General features: G+C 39.9%; 1 protein-coding gene across 1 annotated transcript; it reads right to left on the bottom strand.

The window, feature by feature from the left end:
• Positions 1–461: 461 nt before the first annotated feature.
• On the bottom strand, positions 462–8,961 carry LOC139710370 (von Willebrand factor-like). Its single transcript, XM_071622288.1, has 2 exons — positions 8,786–8,961; positions 462–1,763 (listed from the first exon to the last, which is right to left on the bottom strand). Exons 1-2 carry the CDS (start codon positions 8,946–8,948, stop codon positions 1,558–1,560), a joined length of 369 nt encoding a protein of 122 aa, XP_071478389.1. The 5' UTR covers positions 8,949–8,961; the 3' UTR covers positions 462–1,557.
• Positions 8,962–13,895: the final 4,934 nt, after the last annotated feature.

Genomic DNA, 13,895 nt, shown 5'->3' with positions numbered 1-13,895 from the left:
ATCCCGAAAAATAGAACGAACTTTTTGTATTATGACTACTAGTATTTATTATGTGCCTGTTACCCGCATTGTTCACACACGAATTTTTGGTAAACTTTTGGACTGGGCTCTTTTGACGCACATCGGGGGGTGGTCCAATTTTGGCTCGGGTCGGTTGTTACAGTAAACAGTGTTCGAGCGCTCCTCTGGCGCTGGTACAGCGCTGGAACGCACCCTACATTTCAAGTCAAAACAGTTCAAATATCACATTCCGAGGACATGGTGCAAGGCCTCAGAATGTTGGAAATGTCTTACGACGCTTAAGTTCTATCTCTTAAAGTCCACTCAAACAAGATATGAGACCAACACTAAAATGCTTCTTAATCTTAGATTTATTGATGAAGAAAAGTTGAATCAGACAAAGTAAGAATAAGTTTCCTTAGAATCATAGATTAAAAAGAACAACTATCCATCCACCCAAACAACGACACGCGCGAAAATGCAAAAACTTCTTGTAAAATCGAAAACTATATGCATGTAACAAACAGTACAAAAACATGTGTTCATTTGTCAATCTAACTCAATGGCGTATCCGGAAGTTCCCATTTTAAAAGTTTTTACCGAGTACATGAGGACTGTTAGTTTGTCGTTTGTTGTTTACACCTACTGCTGTCTCAAATTCGGAGATATTCTCGTTCTTTTTTGACAAAGTCATAAGGTGATTACTCAGTAGTTACTTTTATCAGTATACACCTAATAATAGCAATATCAGCAAGTCGAACGTCTATTTTGGAGAATGGCATATTCATTTTAAAGCGGGAATGAGACTGCCTATGGTGCTGTTACTTTATCGAAAAGATACCAACTACTCGTGCATGTAGTTACTCTTTTTTTTCTCCTTGTGATAGAGCTTTCTGGTTTATCTAATATCATCAAAATGAGTATTATACTCTGTGCTTCAAAAAATCACAAGAGTAATCTGAGCAATAAAGAAATAATGAATAAAGAAATAAAGGCATGTGATTTTAATAACAGATATTAACTCTTACTGAAACATAGTTTAAGTCGGGTTTAAAGTGTATCTGCTCAAGGGCCAATGTTTTTGTGGCCTTTATTTTCCGAGTCTTGCAGCAAATCTGCAACTTAGAACTAAATCGTTGATCAATATTATTTTGAATCATATGAATTACTAAACTTTTTAAATAATTCATTTCTTCTTCAACTTGCATGAAAACTACACATAACAAGAATTCACCTATACTCAGGGAACGAGAATTTTCCACACGAAAGTCTGACATGGATCACAAAAGAGTCAAGATGGAAAATGGAGGCGAGTTCAACATTTTGTAGTCAACTTCTGGACCGCGAAATCACCCCATATTGATAAAACTAAAGGAAGAGAATGTGAAGGGTGTTTCACTATTATGGTAAGGAATAATACCTTTTTGATCTTACGGCAAACGTTATAACAATTAACCAATGAAATCAAAAGGTAGATGTCTGGTACGTTTCTTTTCGTAAAGAGTGGAGGAGGACTTCGATCTTTCAGAGCATTCCAAGGGTAGGCCAATCAAACGGTTACGGGGTTGAAAGAGGACCGTTACCGCACTGCTCAAGAGGAACACATCGGTCTCCACTCCAGTCTTTCACCAGGCCTCCGAGACAGTTGCAACCAGCCACGCACACTGCCGGGCAGATTCTACCACCGCCAGGCGGGTTGTCACAGGAGGCGGGTCCGCACCCAGACCCACATTCGAGATACTCCATTCCGATTGGGCAGAGATCTGAGAAGAAGAGGAACATAGCATTGCTCTGATGAAGTATGAAGACGTCAGGTACCATATCTCAGTCAAACATGGGTGGGGGCAATTCATGCAGCGTTTTGTCCGATAAGCTACTGAAATCCTTGCATTTAATAGGCTGAGAGCAAATTTAAGAAAAAAGAATATTCCACAAAACGCTTCATGAAATACAACCCCTCCATTTCATTTATTTATCAATCCAGGAGGGTGTTTCATAAAGCTGTTCTTAAAGTTACGAACGACTTAAGAACGACTGGTGATCAGTTCTTATGTGATATACTTATCAGAATTTCAATAATTCAGCACAAGAACTGATCACCAGTCGTTCTTAAGTCGTTCGTAACTTTAAGAACAGCTTTATGAAACATCCCCAGGCTTGTCTGGCTGGTTTCCTCTCAGGTGAGTCTTCATTATAATGGGGATTACAGTGGGATAAGTTGTTAAAAGCCTGTATCACAGCATAATTATCAAGATTTGCTATATACATTGGTATAGCAGTAATTAATACTGTAGCGTGGTGTCGCAAGTTGGCCGCTTTGACAACTTCAGCGTTGAAAGATATCAAGTCTATAATATGTTTGATTTAAGTTACTTGCAACAGATATAGGATTAGCAACCACAGGAGCAGTAAGAGTATTGTTGAGATGAGACCAATGTCAAATCATTGCATTTTAAAATATGTTTTTTTTTTCTTATTATGGAAACAAAGATTTAGATGAAGTAAAAGCCTTAACGTCTGACATGTCTCGCAAAATCTTAATAAAATTTCCCGTCTTAATTCATCATTACATAAAAACTCGAAATATTTTATGTTCATCAATACTTTTCTTCTGTTGTAACAATTAAGAGATTACAAAAAAAAAACAACAACAACCTAGAAATGTCGCTATGACGACTGGTATGCCTCCGCCAAAGTGCATGGTTCTCTGAATAGGTCTATAGCACAATGTCTTGACAATGTGTGATGACAGTTTCACATAACCGGCAAAATATAAAAAATTACAGGTTTGTCACAAATACATTGAATGTTCATTTTCCTTGAACTAGGTTTATTTGGATGAATGACTATACTGTCTAATAAGAGTGCAGGTATTTGGGGATGTGTACCCAACTTTTGACCCTTTTATAAGTTTAAAGAAGAAGTGAAAATTTAGCACTTTAACTTGACCTTTGACCTTTTCGCCTTTGACCTTTTGACAAGAAACTTCCAAGAGAATCTGTATTGGGTAATACACGTACATGCATACACTAGGTTTCAAGAAAAAATCCTGCAAATTGACCTCGACCTTTGACCCCCTGACCTTTGACCCATGACCCATAGATTCCCTATATGATCACTGTCAGTCAGTACATGCATTTATACTAAGTTCCATGAAGAGCCTTGAAATAATTGTGAAAAAGTGAAATTTTAACATTTTCACTTCACCTTTGACCCTTGACCTTTGACCTCATGACCGAAAGCTATCTCTGGGGAATCTTTATTTGGTAGTTCATGTAAACACCAAGTTTCAAGAAAATACCTCCAGCCATTGCAAAGAGACAGGGGAAATAGTGAAATTTTGAACATTTAACCTTGACCTTTTGACCTTTCGCCTTGAGCATGTGCACCCAAAAGTTGATAGGCACAACTTCGCTACCTCATACATATACATGCCAAGTTTCATTAGGATACCTCTAGCGGTTTTTTAGATACGCTTTCCACAAAATCGATTACATAATGCCTCCGGCGACACTTAGTGGCGGAAGCATAAAAAGAAAGAAAGCAAATCATGCACATACAGTTGGCAACAAAATTATTCAACCCGTCTCTTGCATTTTGGACACTCTGGCATAATGAATTACATTATAAATGCAGATTATTACTAAATCATACAAGTAGTGATCAGATAGTTTTTTACAAGTAAATAACAGATCAGTAGCCTTTGATTTGCATATAGTCACAAACTTTGATCATTCATGTATAAAGAGATATGGGCCAGTGAGCACATTTATGGTCATTTTCAGTCCTCTCGGTGATCACTGAAGTGCAACGTGAAATGCTTCGTTGAACATGGTTTGTTCACTCAATGTTTTGATAGGTGACACAATATGACTGAATTTGATGTAGGATTCTTAATATTTCAATTGGTATTTTTCATTGTATAAAAATATTTAAATGAACTAATTACTAGTGAAAGTTCTACCATAGAGTTTGTACAGAGGTTTAGCCACGATATTAATGATTCCAGGTTTAAATCATGTCAAAAATGAATATAACCCATTGAAATGGTAAGAGGTGTGTATAGAATGGCAAGATATTATTTAAAATTCCATAAAAACAACAGAAATTAATTGTGATCATCAGACCATAACACGTCATGCTTCAGTGATCACAGAAAGGTCTGAAATGACCATAATGTGCTCACTGGACCGTATCTCTTCATGCATGAATGATCAAAGTTTCTAACTATATGCAAATCAAAGACTATTGATCTGTTCACCACTTGTATATGATTTAGTAATTGTAATGTTATTGAATTTGCCATAGTGTCCATAATGCAAGGGGGTTGAATAATGCTGCTGCCAACTGTAGCAAAGGAATAGTTGTGAGGCTGGGATATAATCTCATCTACATCATGCCACATCTCTCATCCCATTTACAGCAACACTCTTTCTCGAATTCCATAATTTATGTTTTTTCCCTGATTTCGATAAAACTTTGCCTATTTTCCTTTTTTCATTTCATGTTACACAACGGGGAAGACGATTTGAAAATGTAATGGATTTTCTACTTATCCCTTCACTTCGTAACTCAGAAACCCTTAAAGTATACAGGATCCATGAGCCTCTTCAGTGTTGCCACTGTTCTACCAGAGGGCCCTGCTATTATTATAGGTTTTCAGGGTCGATTTCATAATTTCGTCATTCAAGTTCCTATTCTGAGCATTCGATTCACGCATTCCACGCTCGCAGCACTGAATCAGCAATCAAATTCAAAATCCGGTCATTCGAATTCACTATCCGAGCATTCAAATTCATTGTCGGAGCATTCAAATTCACTATCGGAACATTCAAATTCACTATCGCAACATTCAAATTCACTATCTGAGCATTCAAATTTAACAGAGGAGCACGCATTTCATCGATGAGCATTCAAATTCATGTCAAGCTGGCGACGGAATCTCGTCGGTCATTCAAATTCGTGAATAGGCAACCATGTTCCAAATAACTGCATTAAATTTAAAAGAAGCCCTGAAGTTAGTTAGTTTGGGGCCGTGTATGCAAGTGTTTTTCATTTGGCTTTGAATATATTGGGATTATATATGACTATTATTTATTTGGCAGTAGAGATCCACCTGTTCATTGTAAATTTTGAACTCGCGCTTAGCGAAAATGAATATACAGCACATGTCCCTCGGATTGTACATAAAATGGAGGTCCCATGTGTGAGAGTGCACAATTCATGCACGTAACAGATCCCACTTCATTTATTCATCGCAAAGACCAGGGTGTTTAAGGCATACATCCAACTAGACCCCATATGAAAGACCAGCTATTGCAGCTGAATATGGGTTATCCAGCCATATTCTTTGATAGAAAAAGAAGCAAACAATCAAACATTAGGCACTGTATAGGCCTACAGACGAGCACAATACGGAGGGTTAGTTTACACCTTCGAGGGAAAAAAACACAAACAATTTCGACTACTTGAAACTGATACATGAACATTTTATACGTCTTGCTTGTTGTTTATTGCTGTCTTATTGGTTTACTTTTGCGGGATTATGTGAGATCACTGTGTGTCAGTTTGTCTTTAAATTGATGAATTGTCTTTAAATTGATGAATTGTCATTATATGTGGTTGGTGTTGAGGCGTTGTCAGCATGCAGTATCATCACGAAATATGATTAAATTGTCGTTGTGTTGTTTGGGTGCACTGCTGATTGGACCTTACAATTTGAAATTTATTGAGATGAAAAACAAAGAATACATGAACAGAGAACAATGTAGAACCTGTAAACAATCATAATTACACTATATGCAAGCCTTCATTGGATGTGTTGGCCCTTTTTCCTTTCTTAAAAAAATCTACTCCATTTCCTCCTTAAATTGATTGCACGAAGTAGGAAATTGATCGCCTAAAAATGAAATTGAACGCTCCAAACAAGCTCATCGGGACTATCACATGACTATCGCATGAATTTGAATGCACCAGTAGGAAAGTCGGTGCTCGCATTTGGAAATGGAATGCGCAATCGTAAATTTGATTTCTCGAAAACGAAATAGAACGCCCATAAGTGACCGCTCGGATTCTGAATTTGAATGCCCGAATATTTTCGCGTGTGTGCGCTGTGTGAATTTGAATGACAAAAGTATGAAATTGACCGGGAGAACCTATATTACTCTAGCATTGCAAGGTACCCATTTATACGCCTGGGTCGTGAGGGACATAGTGGGTAAAAAATCTTGTCCAAGGACGTAAGCACTGGGCGAGATTTGAACTCGGGTCCTCCGATCGAGAGTCGGGAGTCTCATCCACTATGCCTCAGCGCCCCCATCATGCGACATATCGAGATCTTATCGAGATATGAAGCTCCTACGACTTGAAGGATGATACTAAATCATGAAAGGAGCATTTTTTTTGTGCCATGTAAGATCTCACAGTAACTACATCATCGTGCTTTAACCAAATGATTATATGTATTCAATGAATTCTTACTAAACATGCGGCATATCAATGCATATGTGCATATATCGTCTGCTGGCATCAGATTAGAGCGTGTATAGTGAATCTGGTGTCTTGATATTGGAAAAAAAAAAGAAGCACATAAATATATCTGTATATGTTGGTTAAAAGAGGATAAGGCACCGATCTACCAGAAATATGTCCCTGGAATGTTTTCACGATGAAGGCTTAAAGTTTTTGTAATCTCTGCATGTCTGTATCAGTCTGTCCGTCTCTGACAGGGGTTATCACTGTCATTAAAACATAATGGACCAGACATTTGGAATTCTTTACCCCCTAATTTAAAACAATGTACGTCGTTGAACATTTTCAAACGAGAACTAAAAAACACCCTCATAATCCAGTATACTTCTGACACATAAATATTCATACCACCTGGTCAACACACACCCTAAACAATGAGTTCACGGCCATAACTGAAGTAACATTCACCTCATCACACTGATACACAAAATAACACTCAACGTACAAACCAAGATTCATCCCAGCACAATGCACACCGCACTGCACCGCACGCCCTTCGCACAAATTACTTCCCACTCAGTGAGTGGCAAGATTTTCTTTATGTATCTCTTTCTTGTGCCCTTCGCACAATTACCTCCCACTCAGTGAGTGGAAAGATTTTCTTTATGTATCTCTTTACCTGGGGCCATCTTCCTCGTCAAGCTTAGCTTATGATGATGGTCCCCTGCATTTCATTTTTTATCATTTCCTATTGCTTCCTTTTATATATAATATTCGCTCTTGAAAAAAAAAATGTATGTATGATCCAAACGTTACGAATATTAGCTCTGTAAATGACTATGTAAGCATTTTGTTGATTTGTTGATTTGTATTGATTTTGAAATGCAGAAATAAAAACTGAACTGAACTGAACTGAACTGAGATTGTTGCAAGCGGTGGGGATATCGATTTATGACACAAAACAACAACAATAAGAGCCATAGCAACAACAACTTCAACAACAACAACAACATCAACAATAATAATAATAATAACAACAACAAAAACAAAAACAACAACAACAACAACACACACACGCATACACAAACAAACAATTTCCCATCACGCAGAGCGTCGCTGATCAACACGTGTTAACATGGCAGGTTCACTTTTTCTCAGTTTCAAAACCTAAGGGCCCCGCCTCCCTCCCCGTTTTCGATAACACTGGGTTTTTCATTTGTCTTTCCATGTTCCCATTATGTACACATGGGACACAAATGGAGTGGATTTTATCCTTATCCCTTCACATCGAAGTAAAACAAAACAAAACAAACAAACAAACAAACAAACAAACAAACAAACAAAAAACCTTAAAGACGTTGTACGGGAGTCGCGACAATCCCGTAGGCTATGGGGCAAAAATGTAGATGTTAACATCAGCTGATGAATGGCTAAGAGATCGGTGGTGATAGTTCTCTCAGTCCATTGAGATTGGTTTGTGCCGAAAAGAAAAGAAAAAAAAATCGAACATAATTATCTCCCCTATTAAAGTCATAAAGAGGTATCATTATTGTAAGTTGCCTGAATTTGATTGTCAGTTTTCACAAATATCTTAACAAAATCAAATGATGAAAAAACAGGTTTGTGAGAGTAAAGGCATACATAAGGCACACATCACAACACGTTTACAATGAGGTTTATCTTGCATTGATTTATAATACCATGAGCATCACTTATTTTGTTTATGGCCAAATGAACATCTACATACGTGTAATACATTCTATGATAACTTTTCTATTTTTCTTCAGATTACTTGGATACGCTCATAAGAAAAAAAAACAACTTTCAAATCGAGATTAAGTCGATATCTGTCAATCACTGCATACATATCAATTACTTCAGGTACAGAAAAGTGCAATACTGAACTGAAGTCGACTTGAATAAAGATTAACGCAACAATCATCTAATTTGTAATTTACTTTTGGGAAGTATTACTTCGTCGCGTAAGATCACACAACAACAGCATTATCTTGAGTTAATAGTTATTCAATGATAGTGCACCTCGAAAGAACATAATTTATATTTTGTGTTCATGTTTGCATCAGACTTGAACGTTTTGAGAAGTAACCGAGTGACTGCATTTCCCTTGACCATTAAAAAAAAAAGTGTAGTTACTGATTCTCGGTTGTGTAGGTTGTGCAAGGGTTTCGGGCCAGTTTCTATTTTGGAGAGGGAGGACGGGAAAAAAGCAAGACAAAAAAGAAATAAGGAGGACTAGGATTTTTTCGGAAAGGCGGATGAGTCGGTAATAGGTGTGAAGGTGCATCGTACTTACCGCACTGCGCAGGAGTAACACACCGGTCCCCACTCCGGTCGATCACCAAGCCTTCAGGACAGTAGCAGCCAGGCCGACACACTGCTAAGCAGATTCTACGACTGTTGGGCGGGTCGCCACAGCGGGAGGGTCCGCACCCTGACCCACAACTCTTAAACACCATCCCATTTGGACAGCGATCTTAAATAGGAGAGAAACATCATACATCTCTGATAAGGACTCGGGATATCTTATCAACAACTACAACAACAACAACAACAACAACACCAACAACAATTCTGGCCATTTCAGCCATTTGTTCTTCTGGGCTCTTATACTTATACAATATCCCATCATGTGATGGCGGTGAGTTGGCTCAGTCGGTAGCGCGTCTGCCTCACGATCACGCGGCCCGGGTTCGAACCCGAGTCTGGACTGAGCAATGTTGTGTGTAAACATACCGTCCCCTCTAGCAAGAGGCAAAACACTCTGTCCCTCGGATAGGACATTAAATGGAGGTCCCGTGTATGAGAGAGTCACAGCTCATGCACGTAAAAGATCCCGCTTCATTCATTCATCGCAAAGAGCAGGGTGTCTAACCCGGTGAAGTGGTCCCACCCCACAACCAACTGGACCCCATGGAAGACCAGCTTAGTGTAGCTGAATATGGGCTATCCAGCCATCTTCACAGATGGAAATGAACAACAACAACAACAACAACAACAACAACATTCGATATGAGCGTGGGGAATAATTCCCGTATATGAATTTCAAGAGCTGATATAGGCCTATCGATGTTTGCTGTAACATGCTGTCGTGAGTTAGACTGATATGAAAACTTCAGTGTTAAAAAACCGCAATTCAATAGCCTGTTTGGCTTAAATTCATGGATATAGTATCATGAATATAGTATAGGTTTTCCCTGTCAATTTCCTACTTTTGTCATTCAAATTCATTAATGTGCATTCAAATTCACACGAAAATATTCGGGCGATCAAATTCAGAATCCGAGCAATCAATTTCATTTATGGGAGTTCTATTTCGTTGGGCGTTCAATTTCCAAATGCGCACATTGCATTTCTACTGCATTCAAATTCACGAGATAGTCATGTGATAGTCCTGATGAGCTTGTTTGGAGCATTCAATTTCATTATCCGGCGATCAAGTTCCTACTTCGTGCAATCAATTTAACAAAGAAAATGGAGTAGACTTTTTTTAAGAAAGGAGAAAGGGCATGCACAACCAATGAAGGCTTCCATTCATGTATTCTTTGGTTTCCATCTCAATGAATTTAAATTGTAAGGTCCAATCAGAAGTGCATTCAACAGCACAACGACAATCGATGATACATCATGTTGAAAACGCCTTTACACTACCCACATAATGACAATGCATGAATTTAAAGACAAACGACACACAATGATCTCACATAGTCCCGCACCCCGCAAAAGTAAACCAGTGATATAGCAATAAACAACAAACAAGACGTATACAATGTTCATGCTATCAGTTTCAATGTAGTCGATTTTTTTTTTCAAAGGTGTCAACCAACCATCAGTATTATGCTCATCTGTATTAGGATACACAGTCCCTAATGTTTGTTTTTTGTTTCATTTTCCATCTGGGAAGACGGCTGGATAGCCCATATTCAGCTGTAACAGCTGGCTTTCTATGGGGGTCCAGTTGGAAGTAAGGTGGGACCATTTCACCGGGTTAGATACCCTGATCTTTGTGCAGTTGAGACGTATACTAGTAAATGATGTGAGATCTTTTATGTGCATGATTTAAGACTCTCGCACACACACGACACATGGCATCTCCATTTCATGTGTCCTGTCCGAGGGACTTGAATGTGCCTGTATATTCCTTTTCGTGGGGATCAAGTGCAAATTTTTTGATGAACAGGTGGACCTCTACAGCAAAATATCTTCATCTTAAATCCCAATATATTCAAAGCTAAAGGCCATGTCACTTCTTTCCGAGCAAGCCTTGCGTGCAACTTCCAAAGGACAATTTTTTACTACCTGGAGGTCCCCGTAGATGAGCCGCACATGACAGTACCTAGCACGTATCTCACCCGTAGTCGCCCGGAGGTGTGCACGCAAATCTTTTTACCCGCAACCATGTTAAGGCCTTGTCACACCTTTCCTAGCAAGCCTCTCGGGCTAGTTGGGTGTATGAATCTTTAAGCATACGGGACTTTTTCTGAGGGATTTTGGCGATTGAGTGCATGTGTCTTACTTGCTGGACGCGTTCTACTTAAATTCTACTGGCGGGTATACTGTGTGACCTGTGTACCAGTCGCGTGGGGCTGACAACTCGGTGAAGGAATTCCTCTGAAGGAATTGCAAAAGTCCCACTCCAACGCAGGTACTTCTCAGTACCCATAAGTCGCTCGTAACAGAAAACGGATCGGTTTCAAAGCTCTCACGCAGGTCACACACGCAAGTAAAGGCTAAGTAGCACGCGTTTAGTAGGTAAAGGCCGTGTCACACCTTTCCGGGCAAGCCTTGCGTGTGACTTGCAAAGAACAATTTTGACTACCCGGAGGTCCCCGTAGATATCCGCACATGACAGTACCTAGCATGTATCTCAACCGTAGTCGCTCGGAGGTGCACACGCATATTTTTTTTTTTACCCGCATTCGTGTTTAGGCCCTGTCACACCTTTCCGGGCAAGCTACTCGGGTTTGTTACGTGTAGGGATTTTCTAGCATACCGGACATTCCTGAGGGCGGAAAAGGATTTGAGCGAGTCAGCGCATGTGTCTTACTTGCTGGACGCGTTCTACTTAACTTATACTCGCGAGTATACTATGTGACCTTTGTACCAGTCGCGTGGGGGCTGACAACTCGGTGAAGAAATTCCTCTAATGGAATGGCTGAAATCCCACAGAATTTCATTATCGTGGCTGCATACGGGCTGCGAAGTACCTGCGTGGGAGTTGCCTGGGAAGTGCTGCCGCTAAGGGTCTCCTACTGGCGTTCTGCGTGGACCTCTACGGGTATTCCCGCGACTCACCCGGAAAAAGTTTTTGTCATGCTCAAAACTTGGCTGCGGTTAAATCGGACTTGCGTGAGCACCTCCGGGCAACTACGCGCGAGATACTGTCAGGTGCGGACCAAGTGCGGAGACCTCCGGGGAGTAAATATGTTTCCCCGCAAGTGAAGCCGCAGAACTTCCCCCATACGGTATGACAAGGCATGAATGAAAATTTCAAACATTCTTGTTCGCCCGCTGAATATCTTCTACGTGCTGGAAACTACCTCCTCGCCACAAGCCCGCTTAGCTTGCCCGGAATGGTCTGACACGGCCTTAAGAAACAAGTGCGAAACTTGCAAGCATTCTGGAAAATCTCCTGCGTGCTGGAAAATACCTCCTCGCAACAAGCCCGCACACGGCCTTAAATGAAAAAGATGCACACACACGGTCCCAAACTATAAGTAAATTCAGGACTTCTTTTAATTTGAATGCAGTTATTTGGAACATGGTTGCCTTTTCTCGAATTTGAATGACCTACGAGATTCCGTCGCCAGCTTGACATGAATTTGAATGCTCATTGCTGAAACAAGTGCTCCTTTCTTCAATTTGAATGCTACGCTGGTGAATTTGAATGCTCCGACAGTGAATTTGACTGATCCGATAGTGAATTTAACTGCTCCGACAGTGAATTTGAGTGCTCCGATAGTGAATTTGAATGACCGGATTTTGAATTTGATTGCTCATTCAGTGCCGCGAGCGTGGAATGCGACGCAAATTTCATGAGTCAAGAATGTCTTCGCCAAGCGCAATCTTCACTAAATAGACAAAAAAAAAAAAATAAAGAAGAAAATTCATTTTTTGCATCAATTGCTGTGAGATTGTTGAAAGTGGTGCTCCTGTCCCCCATTCCCTCTGTCTAAAATCCCCCCCCCCCTCTCTCTCTCTCTCTCTCTCTCTCTCTCTCTCTATCTCTCTATCTCTCTCTCTCTTTCTTTCATTTTCTTCAATATGACCTACCTAGCCCGCTTGGACATTCTTCCAGCGGTACACATCTCTGCCCGCCTGGCTGCTCCAACACTGTTCCCGCTGCACAGAAACAACCTGCAACACATTGTCGGGTGCATATCTGGGGGCCGGGGTTATCACAAGTCGAGGGACAAGCCGTGCCGCATTGATTGTACGTCATTCCCGAGGGACAATCTTCTGCAGGCATCAGATTAGAACGTGTATACATAGTTAATTTGGTGTCTTGATGTTTCAAAAAAAAATGAAGCAAATATATCTGTATATCTTAGTTAAAAGAGGATAAGGCACCGATCTACCAGAAATTTGTCCCTGGAATGTTTTTGCGATGAAGGCTTAAAGTTTTTGTAATCTCTGCATGTCTGTATCAGTCTGTCCGTCTCTGACAGGGGTTATCACTGTCATTAAAACATAATGGACCAGACATTTGGAATTCTTTACCCCCTAATTTAAAACAATGTACGTCGTTGAACATTTTCAAACGAGAACTAAAAAACACCCTCATAATCCAGTATACTTCTGACACATAAATATTCATACCACCTGGTCAACACACACCCTAAACAATGAGTTCACGGCCATAACTGAAGTAACATTCACCTCATCACACTGATACACAAAATAACACTCAACGTACAAACCAAGATTCATCCCAGCACAATGCACACCGCACTGCACCGCACGCCCTTCGCACAAATTACTTCCCACTCAGTGAGTGGCAAGATTTTCTTTATGTATCTCTTTCTTGTGCCCTTCGCACAATTACCTCCCACTCAGTGAGTGGAAAGATTTTCTTTATGTATCTCTTTACCTGGGGCCATCTTCCTCGTCAAGCTTAGCTTATGATGATGGTCCCCTGCATTTCATTTTTTATCATTTCCTATTGCTTCCTTTTATATATAATATTCGCTCTTGAAAAAAAAAATGTATGTATGATCCAAACGTTACGAATATTAGCTCTGTAAATGAATATGTAAGCATTTTGTTGATTTGTTGATTTGTATTGATTTTGAAATGCAGAAATAAAAACTGAACTGAACTGAACTGAACTGAGATTGTTGCAAGCGGTGGGGATATCGATTTATGACACAAAACAACAACAATAAGAGCCATAGCAACAACAACTT

Source organism: Diadema antillarum, unplaced genomic scaffold (assembly GCF_040938485.1).
Source record: "Diadema antillarum isolate AM-2024a unplaced genomic scaffold, OU_Dant_1.0 scf00000038, whole genome shotgun sequence".
Taxonomy (NCBI): Eukaryota; Metazoa; Echinodermata; class Echinoidea; order Diadematoida; family Diadematidae; genus Diadema; species Diadema antillarum.
Note: the sequence above shows the minus strand (reverse complement) of the source record. Positions and strands in the feature narration are given on the sequence as shown.